Raw genomic sequence first — 24,197 nt, forward strand, 5'->3', positions numbered from 1 at the left:
GGAAATTAATGTGGAAAACCACACATGTGCAGTCACCTCTTGTCTACGGCCTCATTCACACATCACTATTTTTCATCAGTGCTTGTGATCCCAAACCAGGAGAGTCTCTGACACACAGAGCAGGTGTCAGTCTTTCAATTATACTTTTCCTCTGTTCCACTCCTGGTTTTGGCTTACAAATACTGAGGTAAAATACTGACCAAATACTGACATGTGAATGAGACCTAGCAGTCTGCAACAGGACCTTGCTGTCGAGATAGAAGCAAGTCCCAGCACATCCACGGGACACACATTCATCATACAATTAGGCCACGTTCACAAGTTCAGTATTTTACATCAGTATTTGTAAGCCAAAAACCAGGAGTGGAACAGTGAAAGGAAAAGTATAATAGAAACATGTGGACCACTTCTGTATTTATCACCCACTCCTGGTTTTGTCTTACAAATACTAGAATAGGACAACCACACCCTATAGCACACGTCCCCCCATCATATTTCACCGCAAATGTGGCGTCATGAGGGAATGGGACACTGGCATAGTTATTAGTGAGGGATTCTATTATGGGGCTTGTCCCTTTTTGTATAAATGGCAGCGTGCACGTGTCCCATTCGTTTTTTCAGCTGAAACTCACCTATACATTTCAATGGGTGTGGAACAAATGTTTGCCCTTCCAGCACCATCCGCTTGGCATTTATCAGATCCATTGCAGTCATTATTACAGGAGACTGTATTTGGTCTGGTATAAAATCAGATGCCATATGCCAAAAAATAGGGAAAAGACAATAGCACCAGGCTCTTTGAAAAATTGCTGAAGTGTGGATTTATTACCGCCACATAGTGTGCTATGATTGGAACTATGGATATTTCATATATGTATAAAATGGGAATAACCCTTAAATAAACTGAATCAAGCTCAGGTTGCACCCTCCTTACCTTACGTGTGAAGGAGGTAAAAACAGAAGACGTGACATCCTGACAGCACTGATCTCAGCATGGGCTCCATATATATTCCCAGAACTACCACCCTCAGCATGCACCGCACATTCTCCTGCTCTTTGTGCAGTGCGTGTTACTTTCTTACTAGTCATTTACTGTCGTCTTGGTCGTGTCCTTATATTGTTAGATTTCTCTAGAATCCATGTAAGTTTGGCATTTGTATGTCGGCCATGCAGGTCACCCTGATAGCAACACAAAAGGAAAGGGTGCAACTAAGTGCTCCTACCCAGTAGGCTGGAGGCTGGTATCGAGCCCTTCTGACTAGACGCATTTCATCCATAGGTTGTATTACGTGTTTTGTCACATTACAGTCTTTTATTCAGCATCCTCAGTATCTCGTCTCTTTGTTACTCATTATTGGGCTGAAAATCTTTAATAAGCACACTTATTTATCACCATCTCTTTGTTATAAGATTTTGATGCGTTTTTCATCTGCAGATAATATCACTGGTAGATTTCCTTATCCCGTATTACAACATGGTGTTTTTTTCCAGTCTTTTATTGTTATCATTAATGCTAATTTTGGCGTAGTGTTATATAGTGAACACATTGTATGTGGAACAATGAAAGTACACTGCACATATAAATGAAGTCACAACAATAATATAGCGTTCAATAATGACATTTTACATGTTGGTAAAGAAACCCGATGAGGATTTGGCAGGATCTTCCCTCTGATGTCGTCTTATACAGCAGCAACCTATGAAAAATGTAGATATTAACAAAAGTAAAACAGGGCTGCATCACATTCTGCGCAAATATCTACACTGCCTTAACCTGTAGGGTACAGACATTGGCTATTCTGTATACCCTGGATCAATGGTGTAAACTCTAAGCAGCAGCCACCAGGGCATCGGAAGGCAGCAGTCACATGGGTAATGATCACTTCCCTGGCGCCCAGGTTCGGAGACAGTTCAGCACATGTGCAGGCAGTAGAGCATCCTGAATCCACGGATGCAATGAATGTGGAGAAGCGATCACGTCATTAGCCACATTACTGTCCCCACTAATCTGTGGCAACTAGCTATTAGCAGAGTATTCATGATTGCTGATGCCTGTACATAACAGTATAGGACTTTTAGGCTATGTGCCCACGTAGCATTTTTGCGGCGTTTTTATGGCCGTGAAAACGCTTGTAAAACAGTCTGCCATGCAAAGCAATGTGAATTCGGATGTGCTGTGCACATGATGCGCTAATTAGCGCGCCGAATTCACATTGCAAAACGCAGCATGACCATTTCTACCGCGATTATGCCACAAATTTGCGGCCATTGAGGAACATTGAAACGCAGCAAACCCGCAGGTATATGTAGGTTTGCTGCGTTTCAATTAAATTCAATGGCCGCGAATTTGCAGCGTAATCGCGGTGCGTGTGGTACCCAGGAGACTACAACTCCTCTTCATCCCAGCTACCACGCGGTGAAAAAAAAAGAAATAACTTAAAAATAAAAAAACCCTGTATACTCACCTCTCCGGTCTTCTCCCGGTCGCGTCCTCTCTCCGTGGCGTACTTGCTGGACTTGCGGTGAGGTCATTTAGTCAGCGGATGTTCACGCGACCACTGATGTCAGCAGTCAGGTGATGGTCGCGTGACCAGCTGACTGAATGACGTTGCCAAAGGTCCTGCCAGTACACCGCGGGACGCCGAGGAGAGAGGATCGTCGCAGGGAGGAGACTGGAGAGGTGAGTATACAGGGTTTTTTTATTTTTAACTTTTTTTTTTTTAACTATAGATGCAGCATTTAAAGCATCTAAGGTGGTCACACAATATAAATCCATGCCAGTTGCATGGATTTATATAGTGTGACCAACTTGTCAAGTACTTTTCCAAGTGATGCTAAAATCGCCTGGAAAAGTGCTTGAAAAAACGCATGTAAACCCGCATGAATTTTTTTTCTGCCAGAGAGGCAAAAACGCTCTGCATCAAATCTGAGTCTGTCGGCATGATTTCACACCCCAAATTAATTGTATGTGTATATAGCCCATGCAGAGACAAGTCCGGAAGTACCTTTACTTGGCCAATCTGTTCCTCCATTACTGAGAAATCAGCATTTGAATTGATATGTAAACTGATTTCTACCATGTAAAGGTAAAGCTGGACTTGTCTTTCAAAGAGTTAAGCTGGAGTCACACTAGCGAATCACATCCGACACGGGAGCATCAGATGTGATATACTAATGACACTCGGCTCCTGCTCTTCTGTGAGCTGGAGCCAAGTGTCAGTGCTCTGTGCTCCAATCCGCTCACATGAGAGACTTGCAGCACCGATCTCGAACTGATCGGAGCTGAAAAAAAAAAACCTACATATGCGCACACATAGTAACATAGTCTTCCTTCAACCTTAAAAACTAAGTCCATCTAGTTCAACCCATAGCCTAACTTGTTGATCCAGAGGAAGGCAAAAAAAAAAACCATGTGGCAAACACTAAGCTCCACATTGGGGAAAACAATTCCTTCCCGACTCCATACGACAATCAGACTAGTTCCCTGGATCAACGCCCTATCAAGGAATCTAGTATATATAACCTGTAATATTATACTTTTCAAGAAAGTCATCCATGCCCTTCTTAAATTTTAACAGTGAATCACTCATTCCAGCATCATGCGGCAGAGAGTTCCATAGTCTCACTGCTCTTACAGTAAAGAATCCCCGTCTGTGATTATGATTAAACCTTCTTTCCTCCAGACGTACAAGATGCCCCCTTGTCCCCGTCTCAGGCCTCAGAGTAAAAAGATCAGTAGAAAGGTCTTTGTACTGTCCCCTCATATACTTGTACATAGTAATAAGATCACCCCTAAGCCTTCGTTTTTCCAAAGTAAATAACCTCAAGTGTAATAACCTGTCTTGGTATTGCAGACCCCCCAGTCCTCTAATAACCTTGGTCGCTCTTCTCTGCACCCTCTCTAGTTCAACTAAGTCTTTCTTATACACCGGAGACCAGAACTGTACACAGTATTCTAAGTGTGGTCGCACTAATGACTTGTATAGAGGTAAAATTATGTTCTCCTCATGAGCATCTATGCCTCTTTTAATGCATCCCATTATTTTATTTGCCTTTGCAGCAGCTGCCTGACACTGGCCACTAAACGTGAGCTTGTCGTCCACCAATACACCCATGTCTTTTTCAGTTACAGTTTTGCCCAGTGTTTTACAATTAAGCATATAATTATACATTTTATTTCCTCTGCCCAAGTGCATTACCTTACATTTATCCCCATTAAAGCTCATTTGCCATTTATCAGCCCAAGCTTCTAGTTTACATAGATCCTCCTGTAATATAAAATTGTCCTCCTCTGTATTGATTACCCTGCAGAGTTTAGTGTCATCTGCAAATATTGAAATATTACTCTGTATGCCCCCTACAAGGTCATTAATAAATATGTTAAAAAGAAGGGGGCTCATAGATTAACATTGGATCAAATGCCATCCGATTTATCGGACTGCATTCATCCGATTTAATCGCAAGTGGGAGTGAGCCCTTACATGGCGGCTCGGACTGGCTCACAGGAGAGTCCTCTGGCGGCCCCTGTGCAGGAGTGGCCCACCACCCTCTTATATGAGCAGTGATTGGCACAATACACTTCATTCACCATATACAGACAAAGGCAGCATCTTATTCATTTACCAATCTACCCAGTTTATTGCTATAGAATTCTGTGAATGAGGATAAAGTCATATTTGCATGTGAAAAGTGGAGGTAATGTTGCTGGTGGGCCCTTGGCACCCCAGTCCGACACTGCTTACATGGGCATATAAAATAGTTTGGGAGTGAAATCCTGCTGACATATTCCCTTTAACAAATATAAAGTATTTAGAGTGCCAGTAAATGTATTCATTTTTATATTAAAATCTAATAAAAAATTGATGAGTTTATTTCATCGAGAGGGTTTTTTTTTTTTTTTTTTGTTTGCTTTTTTACAAATATAGGTGTCATATCTAGTGTGCGGTAAAATAATACGAAAAGCACAATCTTGGTCCAGGAGAGCATAATGTAAAATATTCTCTGTGGCCCTCCACGGAATAAATGTGATAGTGGTAATCGCCGTACCCATCGGGGTGGGAATGTGAACCCATTCACTTGTATTGCACTGTAATGTAGCAACAAGACCTAGCGAACACTGGCCACACAACAGGTATAGTGGCCAAAGTCGCTGTGTAGCCCCAGCATTATGGTATGTGCACACAGCATCTTTTATACGCCAACATACCTGTATTGTATTTGAAGCAGATAACCTTTCAGGAGAACGGCAGCAATGTTTTTCCTGAATTGTCTTTTTTTTACATCTTTCTCGTGGTTTTTGCATTGGCTTTGCCGTTAAATTCTAAATACCAAATAGATAATGGTGGCTTCCAAGGGGGAGCCTCCTGAAGAATGGTTATGTCACTTCTTTTAGCTGATTCACGGCTTACAAAGCCTGAAGCCGTTAAAGAAGAAGGAACATACAGTATGCACAGCAAGTCGTTTCGCCATTGCTGTGGATATGTTCATTCTAACATTTATTTAGCGCTTATTCAGATAGGATCCAGGCAGAATCCGCCTGAAATAAATGCCATGTGCACATACCCTTCCTCTTGCTTTTGTTCAAAAGGACTACAATTTTCTGAGGAGTATTGCAACAGTTATTATATATGGTGTATACATTTTGTAATACTTTTAATTATTTTGATATTTTCTGTCCCACCTTTTCTGTGAGAGTCCCTTGGAATATTTTAGTCTTCTCATCTACGTTATGTGGTATATGAAGTAAGGTGCTCAGGTAGATGTAATATTGAGGTCTCTTTTTTATATCTATAAAACTGCATTCTAGATATGTCAAACATATGATATGTAGAGAGACCTGAAATAAATAAAATTAAGTATCTATTTTTGCATTGTTATGTGAAGAGTGCTAGTTACTAAAAAGCCTCATTCAGATGTCTGTGACTCACAGTCCGAGTATAGACCGTTTCAGCCGAATCTAATCACTTTCAATTAATTTATTATTAGCAATCCACAAATTAGCCTTCTCTCTAAACCTGCCCATAAAGATCTAGTAGCTGTCATACAAATACTGGCTGAGCTTACAGCTATTTCTCCCAACTCCAGTATGTACATTCTCTTTCCAGTGTCTTCTGGAGGGGCTTAAGAATCAAAGTGCCTGGTTGATTTCATCCCATAGGCCACGGAGTGGGAGCCAAAACCAGGAGTGGGTGATAAATGCAGAATTGGTGACTTGTTTCTATTATACTTTTTCTCTGATTGTTCCTCACCTGGTTTTGGCTCCTATTCCTGAGAAAAAATACTTACTGAATACTGACCAAATACTGATAGTGGGGCCGTGGTCTTACATCGACATCTGCATTTTGTGAACACCCTCATACATATTACATAGTCTGCAAATTCTGACATAGTTACCAGGTTAACGATCGTCTAATCCCAACCATTCTTACCCTGAGAGGCACATTCAGCTCTGAGAGAGGGCCGTGAGTTACATCTAGAGCCCCCATTATCAATATATAATGACAGCCAAAGGTTCCCCACAAAAATCAGAAGGAGGCAGTGTACTTACATTCAGGGATTCCCACCTTCCGTCATTCAGTGTTCTTGCATGAAGCACTCCCACCACACTATCACACCCAGCTTCAAACACCCCCTCTATATGGCGGTATCACCCTGTATCCTGCTTAGAAATTACTTAATTTATATCTTCAACCGCAAAGCTAGAATATGCCCATCCAGATCTGCTCTTCTGTGTGGGGCTACTCACAAAGGGCAGCATCTGGAGACCTGCTCTTTATCGGTGTTAGACGTGGTGCTAATGCACCAAGATGTCAGTCACATCATGGGTCCGTGAGACACATGTTGAGGGTCTCTACTCTAATGGCTGGATGAACCCCTTAAAACTGAATGATGTAACTACCCTATGTAGATTTCTTTCCTTCCTAATTGATATGAAGTTTAGTCTCTTTCTATCTTTTTATTACTTGACCATGGCAGTCTCTTAGGGCCTATGGACATGACAGAAAGGGTCACATTATCTGCTAGACAGCTTTAAAAGCTGCAAAAAGAAAATAAGCTCTTGCTCTGCTAGATTTTGGACATCAATGCATTAGTTGGATAACTATTCATTTGAATGTATACCCCATCAAATTCCATATAATGGACTGAGTTTCATAATTTTCGGTTCAGGAAAAATATATATTTTTGTACCATGTTAGCCAATAGATAGAAAAATATTTAGATAATGCACTCACCAACAGTGTTGCTTAATAATAGTCCTGTTTATTCAGGATTACAGATGCAGAGGGTGACGCGCCCAGGGGATGGGGATGACTCGGCCTTGTTGCCTGGTCTTGGGGATGTCGCGGTAGTCGGCTCCCGGGCCCGTACCCTGGGCCTCTCTTTGAAAGGGTGCAAAATTATGTGAAAGTTCGTGATGCCACCTGTGGTGTCTGGTGAGGCTCACCAGCGCTGCGGCAGCCCACTGAGGCCAGTGTTAAGGCAGCTTGGGTGGTATAGCTCCCCACAGGTGGGGCTAGGCCTCAGGGCAGCGTGGATGTAGGGATGCAGGACAGAGGGGACCCAGCCGGGTCTGAAGAAGGATAGGCAAACACACAGTTCACTTCAGTACCTTTTACTGATGGAAATCCAGGCACATCCCGGAGCACTGTAGGGTGAAGGGTGCATATCAGGATCCTCCCCTGTGAGCGGGTATAGGGCCTCCTGTTTCTTGCCTTTGTGTGGTAAGTTTCTGACCTGCTTATAGCTAGGCCTAACTTTGTCTCTGTCCTGCACCAGCTGACTTTGTGGTAGGGCCTTCTCCTGGCTCTGGTACGTATCAGCTCTTGGGTGATCCTGGGACCTGAAGTCTTCCAGGGGTCTCCGGTTGTCTCTAAGGGGGGATATACGGCCCTGTAGATGCGGACCCGGTGTCCGGTATATGTTTTCTGGGGTGAGCTTGAACAGCTCCTCTGCCCCCAATGCTACTCACTCCTCTAGCCTTCGGCCGCACTCGAGGCCCTCACTAGGCTATACACGCTAGCGGCAGCTTGCCGCGCTTCACCGCTCTTATGGCGTCGGCACGCCTTGGGCTCTAACTGAGCTCCCTGAGTCTAGCTTGCAGGAGCCTCGTGCTCCACTGCTGAACTATTAGCTGTCTTCTCTGGACTAGACTGAGCTCCACTGCAGACTGACCTCTCTCAGGCTTCTCTACTGCAGGAACTGACTGCCTAGCTCCACCTTCCCTATTTATATCCCTAACGGGCTCCCTCTGGTGGTCTGAGGTGGAAGCTGGAGGTGTGTGAATGCTGCGAGGGCCTCTTGTGGAGGAATCCGTTCATGCACCTCTCTAGCATCTGTGGCACGAATGCGCAGCAGGGGCGCCACAAGGGGTGGTGCAGGTTCTGGGGTGCGGGGGTAAGAGGACCACGGCCGTTTCACGCGAGTCCTGCGCTTCAACGGGTCCACTACAGGGGAGCAGCCGCGGCCTTTTGGTTATATATCTGAAAATGAGGCAATACGGCCAACCCACCTGCACAGGTGTTAAGTGAAACAACACACAAATAAAAAAATGTTTAAAAACACAATGCAACACATACACAGTTACAATGAACTTATGAAAACTCAAATAAATACAGATAAATCCAGGCGATCATTGAGTCCTGCCGGACCTTGTGCGTTAGAGTCCAGAATTAGCCTAGCTTCTTTTTGAAGTAAAACTAAATTGTAATTACCTCCGTTTTTGGGCGGACTGACCTTCAGGAGGCCAGCAAAGCATAGTTTAATAGGGTCGCTACCATGAGCTTCTTTCATGTGCTGAATTAAATGGGGAGAGCCTTTTCCTGAACAAATCGATCTATAATGCTCACCAGACCTCACTAGCCGGGGTCTGATGGTTTTCCCAATGTAGAAAAATCTACAGGGACAGAAAATCTCGTAGACCACATAATTAGTCTTACAGGTAATCAAATCCTTTACTTGCCACTTTAGGCTTCCCAATTGAAAAAACTTACCGCTGAAATGCAGTGAGCTGTGTGAACAGTGTCCACATTTGTAATTACCCTGAGGAATATCTCTCTCCAGCCAGTTCATATGAGGAATTTTGCATAAGTGATTTTTTACAAGTAAATCAGAAAGATTATAGCATCTTTTATACGCGAACAGGGGTTTATTTTTTGCCTTTTCCTGTAGTACCCTATCCTGCTCTAACATATGCCACTTTTTCCTTATTGCTGCCTGGATCACATTATCAAGGTTAGTATGCTTAAATGAAAAAATGAACCTATCTGAATTATCCTTCCTTATCTTTTGCTGTCCAGGAGGCTGATTTTTAGAGGCGACAGACGCCTTATAGAGGGCCTGCTCTAATGATTTATTGGGGTACCCTCTATTCAAAAAAATCGGTTTTCATTATTTCTGCTTGTTTTTTTAAAACCCTCATCAAAATTGTTGATTTTCCTCAACCTGAGGAATTGGCTGTACGGCAACCCTCGCTTAGTAAGTCCAGGGTGAGCTGATTCATACCGCAGGAAGAAATTGTTAGCAGTTGATTTTTTAAAACACTCTGTCAGAATTTTACCGTCCTCCACATGAATTTTTAAGTCTAGAAAATCTATGGACTCTCCTACCCACTTGGCTGCAAATCTCATATTACACAAATCTGAAGTATTAAGAAATTCTATGAAATCGAAAAATTCCTCTTTTTTCCCCATCCAGACTATGAACACGTCATCCACATAACTTAGATAAGTATGTATAAATTTTAAGAATGGATTATTAGTAGAGGTAATAAACTCATTTTCTAGCCAAGTCAGAAATAAATTGGCGAATGTACATGAGACTGGCGTGCCCATGGCGGTACCATTGCAATGTCTGTACCACTTGTCATAAAATTTAAAAGCATTATTGGATAGGACAAAGTCCAACCTCTGGCAAATGAACTCAACAAGGTTACCGTCCATTCCGTGACGCTCGAGAATTAGACGTACTGCTGTAATGCCCTGTGCTTGAGGAATACGGGTGTATAAGCTCTCCACGTCAATTGAGACCAAATTAAACCCTTCTTGCCACTCGATATCATAAAGGCAGCTCAAAAAAGCTCCCGTGTCTTTGAGGTAAGAGGGAATAGCCTATAGCCTGAAGCATGGGGCACAGTAACCAATCAAGGTACTGAGATAAGGACTCTGTGACGGAACCAATGTCGGAGACTATTGGTCTACCCGGCGGCGCCGTTAAGGACTTGTGGACTTTAGGGATGTAGTACCAATAAGGTTTGAGGGAAACTCAGGAAGCAGTTTATTAGCCGTTTTTTGTGACAGAACACCGCATTGCACAAACTGCCTTAAGAAAGTGCGCAATTTATTCTTATACCCAAAAATATGGTCACTCTGCAATAATACATAAGCAGAACTGTTTGATAGTTGTCTTAGAGCTTCTCTAATATAATCTTCTCTTTTTATGGGAACAAGGTTGCCCCCTTTATCAACTCTTCTGACCACTGTATCCTCCCACGATCTAATCTCCGTTAAAGCCACTACCTCTGAGTTCGTAAGATTGCTAGTGGGGGCAGTGTATCTCAGGGCTTCCACATCTCTGATTACTCTGTCTCAGAATAAATCAATTACATTGCCAGGGCTGACAGGAGGAACAAAGGAGGATTTTACACCTCCCTTGAAAGCTTCAGCCTTTAATTCCTCTACCTCTAATGGATTAATCTCATCCTGTGTACTCTGTAGACTTAATAATAGATCAATATCTTTCTGCATATTCACACAGTCTGAATTTGGAGCGACAAAACCCAAATGGTTGGCTGTTATGACAGCAAAAGATAAGGATAATTCAGATAGGTTCATTTAAGCATACTAACCTTGATAATGTGATCCAGGCAGCAATAAGGAAAAACTGGCATATGTTAGAGCAGGATAGGATTCTACAGGAAAAGGCAAAAAATAAACCCCTGTTCGTGTATAAAAGATGCCATAATCTTTCTGATTTACTTGTAAAAAATCACTTATGCAAAATTCCTCATATGAACTGGCTGGAGAGAGATATTCCTCAGGGTAATTACAAATGTGGACACTGTTCACACAGCTCACTGCATCTCAGCGGTAAGTTTTTTTCAATTGGGAAGCCTAAAGTGGCAAGAAAAGGATTTGATTACCTGTAAGACTAATTATGTGGTCTACGTGATTTTCTGTCCCTGTAGATTTTTCTACATTGGGAAAACCATCAGACCCCGGCTAGTGAGGTCTGGTGAGCATTATAGATCGATTCGTTCAGGAAAAGGCTCTCCCCATTTAATTCAGCACATGAAAGAAGCTCATGGTAGTGACCCTATTAAACTACGCTTTGCTGGCCTCCTGAAGGTCAGTCCGCCCAAAAACGGAGGTAATTACAATTTAGTTTTACTTCAAAAAGAAGCTAGGCTAATTCTGGACTCTAACGCACAAGGTCCGGCAGGACTCAATGATCGCCTGGATTTATCTGTATTTATTTGAGTTTTCATAAGTTCATTGTAACTGTGTATGTGTTGCATTGTGTTTTTAAACATTTTTTTATTTGTGTGTTGTTTCACTTAATCAACACCTGTGGAGGTGAGTTGGCCGTACTGCCTCATTTTCAGATATATAACCAAAAGGCCTTGGCTGCTCCCCTGTAGTGGACCCGTTGAAGTGCAGGACTCGCGTGAAACGGCCGTGGTCCTCTTACCCCCCGCACCCCAGAACCTGCACCACCACTCCGCATGTGTAATCCCGAATAAGCAGGACTATTATCAAGAAACACTGTTGGTGAGTGCATTATCTGTTCCATTTCTATAGCTTTTATGGCTCAAGTTTCACTATGTATGGAATTTGCACCACCTGGCTCGCATGCACACGGCTAGTGCCCTGTCTACGTGGTTTCCAGGCTAACACTCTTTTATATTCAGAGTGCAGCGATTCGTGCTCGACAATTGAAAGCTGCATAGTGTGACTGGTGCCTTACTATCTCTTTTCATATGCTAGAAAAATATTTAGATTTGAGAGTCCTCAGTGGTTGATACCTTTTAATGGCTAAGTGAAAGGGTGGTAACAAGTTGCAAGCTTCCGAGACTACTCAGGTCTCTTCATCAGGCATAGTACAACACAATGTGTGACTCTTCAGATTGTGTGTTATTCTGTGCCTGATGAAGAGACCTGAGGGGTCTCGGAAGCTTGCAACTTGTTACCATCTTTTCAGTTAGCCATTAAAAAGTATCAACCACTGAGGACTCTCAAATCTAAATAGAATTTTCGGTTCACACTTTGAAACATCCATAATTGTTTGCTTTGTGAGATGGATCTACTTTTGTATAAAGTACAACAAAACTTTTATCCATATGACTATTGTTTTCTTCCCATTTTTGCTCTTACATCCAATGAGTAAAATTTTTAAGTTTTGCAACTGCATATCAACATAGACTCCGCCATGGGAGTTACAATCATCATGGAGGATTGCAGTACTATGTCAAGTACTAAAATAGAGGGAGTTTAGCGCCATGGCCCACCAAGTGCCGAGGTCGCTTCTTTCTGCAGACTGTAGGAATACCACTGATCACAAATTAATAACCTAGTCTTAGGGTCAATCCCCAACCTTATATCCCAGGAACCATTTTTTTTTTACTGGTAAGATATCTTACAATATGGCTGTATGTAGTCTTGGTAAGGGATGAGTGACATTGGCAATGATTTCATGACCACTATTTTCTATTTAGGAAACCTTTTTTCACAATATTAGAACATAAAAGTCAAGAAACGGATCCATGTTTTAACTTCTGTTTTCTTAAATATGGTAAGTGAATTGTATTTCTTTTAAAGGAATATGTATTATACCGCATATAAATACTCCCACACTCTTATGAGGGTGCTGCTTACAACCCATTTGAGGTGCAATTTTTAGGTAGAAGATCACTTTGCACAGAGACATTCAGATTCATTTCTCAGAAATAAAAAAAAAAAATCCGAGATTGTCGCTTACCTTACAGCTCAGCTCTGCAATCGCTTGATTTCCCGGGCCATCCTGCACGTCTCACACCATCCACAGCAACACATCAGGAGGCTATCATTGCACACCGTGCCCTGATAAGGCAATAGAAATGCTTCTTTTAGACAGTTATTATGTATGCAGTTGTGGTTTACTAACAGACTTTATTTAGAAAACTACATTATCTTGTATACCTCTTCAATAAACATGTATGAATGGCCTGGCTGGATGTGCATAGATTTTTTTAATAGTGCATATCTATTTCAATAGAGAAGGAGATAAGTGGCTGACAAATGAACAAAAATGGACATGGTAAAATCCAACCAGTATGGTCTTTCTTGCCCCCAAAGGGTATATTCACACAATCATGCTTTCAGTCGGAGTGTTGTCTGTCTGAGCAATGGACTGTACACTGCCAGCACATAGACCAATTGTAGCCTATGTACTAGTGCAGATGAGTGATTTTTCGCTTAGACCATATGTCAATATGGAAAAAGTCACAGCTGCCACTAGTCCTGTCCATTTTACAGACCAGATTTATTTATTTGACAACAAGCAGCTATTGCACCCATCCAACGTGCGGACAAGAACCTATAACTAGTCCTCCACAATTTATGGATGTGACTGGTCCCATAATCGGCGTGCTTGTCTGAACTTAGCCAAAGCTATATCATGGCCGGAGCCACTTTTATAGCACCAACATATTACACAGTGCTGTGCTGAGATTGTCATTGCTTCACTCACATCAGTTTTCTGGGATATGGACGGAAGCTGGAAACCCCAGGAAAAGCCCGGACCCCAGAGCTGCAATGTAACAGTGGCTCAGTAGTTCCTTTGTTATCTTTCAGTGCTGGTGTCTTGGGTTTCATCAGACAATGGATGAGACTCTGTAGAGTATGTATTCCCTATGATAATATCAAATAATGCTGATCACTATTTCTCTAGATATTTGTTGGCAAGGAAGAGTCCATCATTGACCCCCATACACACTAAAGGGTCAGCTGAGATCAGCAGGTTTAGATGATAACCATATACTGTTAATGGGCACCTTCAAGGGGTTGTCCGGTTAAAACAAGTTATCAACTATTCATAGGTAACTTGCTGATAGGTGGAAGTCCAACCACTGGGAACCGCACTGATCAGCAGAGCAAGGCACTTTTATCAGTGTTAAAATAGAGCTGCACTATGCATGATCGACCTGCGCTCGAATTCATTCCCTATGGGGTTACTGAACTTTGCTCTCAGCTTTTCCCTGGAGCCCCATAGAGAGAGAATAAAATTCCCCAATTTGCCGATATGTGAGGTTCCAGAGGTGGGAAACCCACAACAAGATATCAGTCACCCAGCTTACGGATAGATAACAGCCACAGTATAAAGAGGTTGTCCGGATGAAACAAATTACCACTGTCGTAAAGGCACTGAGGCATCTGAAAATGGGAAATGCAAATATTGCAGCAGTGTCCTCCACACTGGGAAAGACATAGTGCAACACAAAGGGAAGAGGGAAAGGGAGCCCAGACTCTAGGGAAAGGGGGAAGTGGAGACCTCCTGCCTGATAGAATATCACCCTGTCTCCCCTAACGTCTCTATATTGGCTCTTCACCAATCACCGCACGCGTTCCTCACCCTGTCTTTCCCTTGTGTTTGGCCCTGGCTAGGGAAGAAAGGGGATGAGCACCAGTCGATCCCCACTGAACACTAAAGACAACAAGGGAGGACAAACAAGGGAAAATTGCTTAGCTTTAGACGACTCCAGACAATTGCGCACACGGCCTCAAGCTCCAGAGAGGAAGAAGTGCTGCTCTCGCTCAAGCCTTCACAAGGAGTAATGAATATCGCCGGCACCTCCCTCTGACACACAGCAAGTATTTATACACCCAGGCCAGGATGTTAATTAGCCAGAGGGAGGTATCCGCTGGGTCCTAGGGACAGCCTCTAAGAAGGTGTCTGTAATGCTAAACGTAGAGATCCCCTATAACCAACTGCAGGGCGATTGTCTGTCACTTCTGACACACCCGTGACAGTCCCTCAGTATATCACATACCGTAACTCAGACTGTACAAAAACCTAATGTTGATAAAGTATGGCCAGTCCAGGTTTAAACTAGATGAGTATGTCACAATTCTCATGTGACATAGATCTATATATACACTGCTCAAAAAAACAAAGGGAACACTTGAACAGAATATAACTCCATGTAAATCAAACTTCTGTGAAATCAAACTGTCCACTTAGGAAACAACACTGATTGACAATCAATTTCACATGCTGTTGTGCAAATGGAGTAGACAATAGATGGAAATTATTGGCAATTATCAAGACACCCTCAATATAGGAGTGGTTCTGTAGGTGGGGACCACAGACCACATCTCAGTACCAATGCTTTCTGGTTGATGTTTTGGTCACTTTTGAATGTTGGTTGTGCTTTCACACTCATGGTAGCAGTACAGACCAAAAGTTTGGACACACCTTCTCATTTAAAGATTTTTCTGTATTTTCATGACTATGAAAATTGTACATTCACACTGAAGGCATCAAAACTATGAATTAACACATGTGGAATTATATACTTAACAAAAAAGTGTGAAACAACTGAAAATATGTCTTATATTCTAGGTTCTTCAAAGTAGCCACCTTTTGCTTTGATGACTGCTTTGCACACTCTTGGCATTCTCTTGATGAGCTTCAAGAGGTAGTCACCGGAAATGGTTTTCACTTCACAGGTGTGCCCTGTCAGGTTTAATAAGTGGGATTTCTTGCCTTATAAATGGGGTTGGGACCATCAGTTGCGTTGTGCAGAAGTCTGGTGGATACACAGCTGATAGTCCTACTGAATAGACTGTTAGCTGCTTTTTTCTTGCCATAATACAAATTCTAAGTAAAGAAAAATGAGTGGCCATCATTACTTTAAGAAGTAAAGGTCAGTCAGTCTGAAAAATTGGGCAAACTTTGAAAGTGTCCCCAAGTGCAGTTGCAAAAACCATCAAGTGCTACAAAGAAACTGGCTCACATGAGGACCGCCCCAGGAAAGGAAGACCAAGAGTCACCTCTGCTTCTGAGGATAAGTTTATCCGAGTCACCAGCCTCAGAAATCGCAGGTTAACAGCAGCTCAGATTAGAGACCAGGTCAATGCCACACAGAGTTCTAGCAGCAGACACATCTCTTCAACAACTGTTAAGAGGAGACTTTGTGCAGCAGGCCTTCATGGTAAAATAGCTGCTAGGAAACTACTGCTAAGGACAGGCAACAAGCAGAAGAGACTTGTTTGGGCTAAAGAACACAAGGATTGGACATTAGACCAGTGGAAATCTGTGCTTTGGTCTGATGAGTCCAAATTTGAGATCTTTGGTTCCAACCACCGTGTCTTTGTGCGACGCAGAAAAGGTGAACGGATGGACTCTACATGCCGGATTCCCACCGTGAAGCATGAAGGAGGAGGTGTGATGGTGTGGGGGTCCTTTGCTAGTGACACTGTTGGGGATTTATTCAAAATTGAAGGCATACTGAACCAGCATGGCTACCACAGAATCTTGCAGCGGCATGCTATTCCATCCGGTTTGTGTTTAGTTGACCATCATTTATTTTTCAACAGGACAATGACCCCAAACACACCTCCAGGCTGTGTAAGGGCTATTTGACCAAGAAGAAGAGTGATGGGGTGCTACGCCAGATGACCTGGCCTCCACAGTCACCAGACCTGAACCCAATCGAGATGGTTTGGGGTGAGCTGGACCGCAGAGTGAAGGAAAAAGGGCCAACAAGTGCTAAGGATCTCTGGAAACTCCTTCAAGATTGTTGGAAGACCATTTCCGGTGACTACCTCTTGAAGCTCATCAAGAGAATGCCAAGAGTGTGCAAAGCAGTCATCAAAGCAAAAGGTGGCTACTCTGAAGAACCTAGAATATAAGACATATTTTCAGTTGTTTCACACTTTTTTGTTAAGTATATAATTCCACATGTGTTAATTCATAGTTTTGATTACTTCAGCGTGAATGTACAATTTTCATAGTCAGAAAAATCTTTAACTGAGAAGGTGTGTCCAAACTTTTGGTCTGTACTATATACGACCTATTATTGTGCTTGCACACTCTAGTAGCAGTCTGAATACTTACTCTAATGCCATAAGTCAGTCGCATATGTGTGCGCATTGCAGTCATTCCTCCGGGGACACAGGGCAAAAGGCAGTTTTCCCCATATTTGTTAGCCACATAGCACCCGAAGCATGCTGGAAAGCATAGCCCAAAGAGACCTGTAATTGCAGGAACAGATAACTGCTTAAAAAGTTTTTTTTTGTCACTTTCACAAAGACAGTCACATCTCAGAAAAGAAAACTACAACAGTAGTGCACAATTCGCTGTGTAATGTATTGTTTCTATGGAGCAAATCCGCTGCGGACTTCCTTAAATACCACACTATTGCGATCTTATAGTGAAAATAGTGCAGTAACATCTGCAGCAAATATTCACAAGATGTGGATTTAAAAAAACCTTATGCACAATACTGCTGCTGTAAAAAGCAGTGGATTTTCTGCACACTGAGTTTTTGGTGAGTTTTTTTTTACGCTGCATATTTTTGAAAAAATGCAAGTAACCTATTTTCCTTAATGGGTGCAGAAAATCTGCAACATCAAAAACTCACCAAATACTCATCGTGGGAACGCAGCCTAAACGTTGAAAAACATTTCGGAGAGTAAAATAACGGTGCCACTGAACTGAATCATCTAAAAATCATACAGCAATGTCACCAATATTACTGTATGCCAAGGTTTTGTACCAGTGGTGTATCATGAAACTCAGCCCAGGTGCCACTGCAATCCCTATACCCACTTAATTTAAAGCCAAGTATACTAAAGATTTAAAGGGAAGCTGCAGGTTGTTGCTATTTATTCTAAGAACAGCTTGTTGTAGGGGCAGAGATCCTGATTACAGGGATGTGACACTTGCACAGTAGTTTCAATACAATCAATGTTTTATCAGCAGGAGATTATCACTGCCGGACTAGGCGTCGCATGTAAACCAGTCCAGCTAATCTGTGTAACCCTGCCCCCATCACTGATTGGCAACTTGCTGACAATGCACGGTGTACTATACACAGCAAACTACCTGTCAGTGGAGTGTGCGGGTTATACAGAGCTCAGCATTCTGACCCCTGCTATATCTACATCAGAGAAAACAGGGATTATATTAAAACTGTACCAAGCAATCCAATAAGTGATACAGAGCTGGAATCAGTCTCTCTGCCCCTATATCATCCATTACATTGCATAAACCTGCTGACAGATTCCCTTTAAGCAGCTTTCTACACCCTGTCTACCTGTAAGTGCTAAACACATGCCTCTGCTTCCATTATTAATGTATATCTCCATGATCCTTATAATGACTACCATTGATCTGGTTACCAAAGACCGCATTAGACTGTGTGCACACAGCGTTCCAATCCTTCATTGTATCCTTCATTGGATCTCCAACAGCCATTTAGTGGCACATGTTGTAAATGAATTACAATTGTGAAAAAATACGTGTCTGCTGTGCTTTTCTATAGCGTTGAAAAATGTATATTGGCGCCTACAACTCTGACCGTGGACAAAGAACACTTTTTCGGCCTCGGTCGGATAAATGGAACCTTATGGTTATCTTTGACATGTCCTGGCAGGAAAATGTACAATTTTTATATGGAAAAATACACTTACAGATGCCGCAGTCCTCGCAGCAGTCACACAGGTTAGTGCTCCACTCTCCAGTGGGAGACATATATTCCGGGGGGTAATATCCGGGCTGAGTGGTCACTGGCATGGTATCTGCAGAAACACATCAATTGTTATTCCTATTATATATTTATGGTGCAGGAGATAGAGGTTGCACTTACCTTCTCTCCAGGACTTGTAGCTCTCAGTGTCATTTTCTGATAGGAATATCAAGTCTACAGAAGGAGAAGTCAGTTTGGTTACAAAATAAAACGAGATAACGAATGTACGTACGCAATACTTCTATGTTTGCTCAATGTACAACAATCCAGCTCTTGACCAATTCTGCTTACTTCATTTCAACAGATCCATCAAAACTAGCAGTTGTAATCAGATATTTAGGTTTACCCTATAGTGTCTATAGCTCCTCAGCCTCTCGTATGTGATTAGGATCTTGTGTTCAAGGATCTAATGGGTTTCATATAATTTGATAAATTCATCTTTTACCACTACATCTAAAATTTGTGAAGGTCGTGTTCCCTACATTTTTCTTAATGCGTGCTTGGACTCAAGTTTTTCTTTGGCTTTACTTGCAAAGACATATTAGACATATATTTTTTAATTTTCTTTAGTCTATTAGAGTGTTAAATTGGCAGCACAAGTGGTAAAAGGTGGCAAAAATAGAAACAATGGTGCCGATTCATCAAGACTGGCTTAGCACACACTTTCACTATGCCAGACTTGCTGGAGAATACAGTGTCGAATTAGTTAAAAGACACATGCCCTTTAATGAATATGGTGCATCTCCTCTCTGGCATGCACCTCTATGCACAGTGGCGGAAATATTACTCCAGTCAGGGACTGAAATAACATTTCTGGCATCCAAAGCACCGGCATTTTTGATGAATTTGATGAGGAGCGCAGCAACACCCCATCTCTGCTCATTTCAGAAGAGCCGATTCAAACAGGCGTGAAACTGTCAATTTCGCTTCTTGGAGTTTAGGCAATAAAGGAGCCCTCACTCTCACAAGGGTGAAGCCATGGTGCATTCACACAGCTGACTGTAACACATGTACTGGGGTTACAACACTATTCTGCTCCTTTCCATGTAATCTAGTGATATATCACGCTAGATTTCAGTTCACATTTTACTCAATACAGCATCACATCAACTCAAGAAAATACAATACCAAGAACTTTAAAAAATATAGACTTTTCATTTGTAATAATAATAATTCTTATTTCTATAGCTCCACAGTATTCTGCAGCACTTTACATTACAGAGGGTACTTATATAGACAATAAAGACATTGCAGATTAACACATAATTCAACAGATATCAAGAGGAGTTTGTGAAAAAAAATTATCTTTCTACAATAAACATTTTGTATTTAAATGGCAAAATGTTAAACTATTTCAGGAAACTGCAGACTTTTTGCTTTTAGGACCAGCATATTAGTAAAGTGCTGCCAACAAGAACTGGGCTCACATACATGGCAGTAACATTTGTGCAACAGATATACTGTATATTTTGTGCTAAAAATGTGATCAGATTGTTTTGACTTATTCTTTTACCCAAAGGTAGACATACTATTTGTGCAACTGCACAGGGGCCCAAGCAGTAAGGGGACCCACCTCCAAACCAGGAGGAATTGTGCATTATTATGAGCTATTGAACTATAAAAGTGTCTGTGAAGACCCGGGGTCTTCCGTGGGCATAACTCTTCTCAGACAACACAGGAACCACTACGAAGCGGATAATAAACCCATGAAACAGTCCCAGCAAATACCCAAGATGGTACAACATTACACAGTCTCACCCTTCCTTCTCCACCCGCCTGGGATAGAACAGCTGCGACTTTGGAGACTTCCAGGGCCGACTACCTCAACCAGTGGCCCCCGACTTCTGGCGGGCCCCCACAGAGAGAAGGTAGCAGCAAGCTTAGGAAGCTAGCAGTTCATCGAGGTACAAGGCCAGGAGACCCAAAAGGTCCCACCCTGGCCTCTCCGAGAGTTTCCATGGAGCCAGGCGACCGGTGGGTCGCTCCTGGCAACTCCAAATGTCTCCATGGGTTCTAGACGACCAGTGGGTCCCTCATAGCAACCCCAAAATAACATATCCATGGGGCCAGGTGACTTCTTCGTCCTCTCCTGGACCTCCCAAAATGTATCCCTGTCTCTCTGATGGTTAATGGAGCAGATCCGAATCTTTCCAGTCAGGGCCGGTAACCTTAGGCTAGAATCATATAGAATTCAAATCTGTATCTCTTTGGATGCCATGCAATCCATCAGCTGTCCTGTAGGATGTCTCTGATTCTCCTTCTCAAGTCTTTCTGAATCTCAGTCCCAAGACCGACTGCTACATAAGCACATCTCCATTTTAAATACACATCCACAGGTCAAGGGGTTTTTGGAGGGCAGCCTCACATGGCTCAGCTCTCATTGTGTGAAATAATCAATTTACATAGTTGGTATACAGTGGGCTCTTAAATCAACATTCATCTGGCTTTTAGTGCAATCAGCATATTAGCAAACAACATTGTTTCCAACCCCAAGCAGAGATAACAATCATGGCTATGCAAATACTGGTCTGTTCTTATTGACCAGACACAAAGACACAAAGAAAATGGGTTATTTCTCTTGGATTAACAAATCTAAACGTCTGGCTTATTAAGATTTTACCCTGTATCATCACAGGGTCATATATTATTCTTGCCCAAAGGCCCTCTTCTGTCTATGTCAGTTCCTGCTGTTACAAAGTTATTTTTGGAAAAGACTATCCTTATTGTACATGATGAGAGTTAGCTCCATTCTTGGCATTAAAAAACAAATCTCACATATGGCCCCTGTTACATGATGTGAGCTCTGGAAAAGAGTGTGAGAGGAGAAGAAATTACTCTTCTCATTGGCGGACTATAGGATTTTTTTTTCTTTAGCCTCAGTTCTTCATGCTCAGTTAGCCAAGGAGACGATTTATTTATTCTCCTGTCACCCATGGTTTACAGAGGTATGTATGCTTACGATACTGGTCTTCTGTCAGTTGAGAAACTGGTCTTGGAAGCTGCGTTAAGGGAATCTGTCACCCCCTGGGACTTATATGACACCTAATATGGACATACAGGTGATGGAAATGTAAATCTATACATATCTGTATGGCCCATAGTAGGGCCATATAGAGGTCTGCTTGTTTTGATATATCTTTTAATAAAATCAGTTTTGCTAGGCTTGGCGACTGGGGAACACCAAGAAATTCCCGCCTACCTACTTAATTAAATATTCCCACCCCCCTCCCCTGCACGTCACAGGGCCCTGTGACATACACTCTAGATCTGCACATCCCGCACAACGCAATGCACCTATAACTTAAGACGCGTTTTTTTTTCCCTGCCCTATTTTACTGCTGTGCTTTAGTGCACAGGCGCCGAGGGTTCACTGTGACTTCCGCTCCAGTGACCTCCGGGGTCCGCAACAATAAGGTTTGGTCCCCACTGCCTCCCGGATAGTTGCTAACTATCAGGATGTGGGGACCAAACCTTATTGTTGCGGATCCCGGAGATCAATGGAGCGGAAGTCACAGTGACCCCTCGGCGCCTGCGCACTAAAGCACAGCAGTAAAATAGGGCAGGGAAAAAAAAACGCGCCTTAAGTTATAGGCCCATTGCGCATGCGCAGGATGTTTAGATCTAGAGTGTATGTCACAAGGCCCTGTAACGTGCAGGGGAGGGGGGGGATATTCAAATTAAGTAGGTAGGCAGGCATTTCTTGCCATCCCCCGGTCGCCAAGCCTAGGAAAACGGATTTTATAAAAAGATGTATCAAAGCAAGCAGACCTCTGTATGGCCCTAATATGGGCATAATTTTTTCCTCAGAATTGAGCGATTCCATAATTTTTTTCCCTCTGCTTGGTCTGAAAAAAAATAACCTGTACTGAGTACCACATTTTTTATCTTGATTTCTTTTAGTGTTTCTTAAAGCCATAAAGTTGCCATTTGAAATGACTTTAGTTTTGTGCCATGTCTGTGATCTGCTTTTTTTTAACAACGTTAAACAACTGAATGAACATCCTCCGAGCCCGGTGATTCCATAATTTTTGCCAGGGGTTGTATAGCTGTATTCAGAGGTGGTAGAAAACCATAGATGTGGAGGTACCACTATGGTGATCATATTACCTACAAATAAAAGACATAATACAGTCATGTGCATTATAGCTGTAGTAAGTGATGATGACAAGAATGTGGAGGTACCACACAGGCGACCACTTCACTTACTAATAAAGACCTAATTCGGCCATGTGCTTTATAGCTTTAGTCAAAGGCGACAAAAAGCCATGGGTGTGGGGATTCCACTATGGCGACCTTATTACCTACTAATAAAGACATAATATGGCCATGTGCACTATAGTTGTAGTCAGAGTTGACTAATAATATGCACAGTAATACGGGCACAGGCATTCTAGATGTAGTCAGTGGGAACAAAGTCATGTTGTGGAGATTCCACTATGGCGACCATGTATCCTACTAATAAAAACAATATTGTGGAAAAACGCTGAAAGAACTGACATGCTGCAGATGTAAAAAATGCAGCAGTTTTACAATGCAGACAGGGAAAAAAACACAAGCGTATGCATGAGATTTCTGAAATGTCATAGCTTTTGCTGGTACTGTAAAAAAAAGCAGCTTTTAGTTTGCATAAAAAAAAAAAAAGCAAATAGTGGAAAAAAACTCAACATAGCCTTACACTTTTAAGCGCAGGGCTTGATTTAGAAAGGAGTCCTGATAGTAGGTAGAAAACCTTCAGAGTTAGGCTAGGTTCAGACAGACGCCATTTCCATCTGTGAGCACAATGAATGGCACAAGGACCAATGCAAGTCACTGTGCCAGCTCAGATGAGCTATAAAGTATGAGGCTATGCCAGTGTCCGTTGTGACAAATTGCACATAGACATGGACACTATAGGTCCATGAATTAACACCGTAATCAACGTAGCTGAAGGCACTGAGAGAAAACATCAGAAGTGCCGAAATGATTCTTCACGAGAAACGCCTGAAGCCCATGTAGAATGAATCTGAGTAATGCGTCCATATATCCCATTAATACTTACTTGTACATTTACACAAATTATTACCTGTTTGTGCTGATCCAGCCGTCTTATGCGTTTTCAGCCTACAGTAACTGCTTTGCATTTTGGTGCCTTGTGTTCGAAAAGAAAAAGAATTGCCTAATTTACAGATCCATATCTTGGCATTAGTTTGGTTTGTTACACACCCTAACATTACAAAAGCATGAAATTAGCCTAGAATGTACTGTTAAAAAAAAAGGAAATGGTGACTGCAAATAGCTTTTCTGGTCTGTTTTAACAAGTAAAAGTCTGATTAGTTTGATTTATTTTCACACTGAAAGTTAAAATTGATTGTAGTCTATTGCTAAGGAGCAACAACGAACTGTCTCTTAGGACTTGGAAAAGACAAAAAAAAAAACACCACAAAATCCAAGTTTAATAATGCCCAGTAAAAGGTAATGCGACAATGGAGCAGTA

The 24,197-nt window shown here is 42.2% G+C and overlaps 1 protein-coding gene across 1 annotated transcript; it reads right to left on the bottom strand.

Moving 5' to 3' along the window:
* Positions 1–1,342: 1,342 nt before the first annotated feature.
* LOC141252845 (cornifelin homolog) lies at positions 1,343–18,935 on the bottom strand. Its single transcript, XM_073670603.1, has 5 exons — positions 18,845–18,935; positions 18,669–18,776; positions 17,092–17,228; positions 12,973–13,073; positions 1,343–1,697 (listed from the first exon to the last, which is right to left on the bottom strand). The coding sequence occupies exons 2-4, from the start codon at positions 18,769–18,771 to the stop codon at positions 12,981–12,983; spliced, it is 333 nt and encodes a 110-aa protein (XP_073526704.1). The 5' UTR covers positions 18,772–18,776; positions 18,845–18,935; the 3' UTR covers positions 1,343–1,697; positions 12,973–12,980.
* Positions 18,936–24,197: the final 5,262 nt, after the last annotated feature.

The sequence above is a fragment of the Phyllobates terribilis genome, unplaced genomic scaffold, assembly GCF_046119375.1.
Source record: "Phyllobates terribilis strain yellow unplaced genomic scaffold, ASM4611937v1 Scaffold_2__4_contigs__length_985480577, whole genome shotgun sequence".
Lineage (NCBI taxonomy): Eukaryota > Metazoa > Chordata > Amphibia > Anura > Dendrobatidae > Phyllobates > Phyllobates terribilis.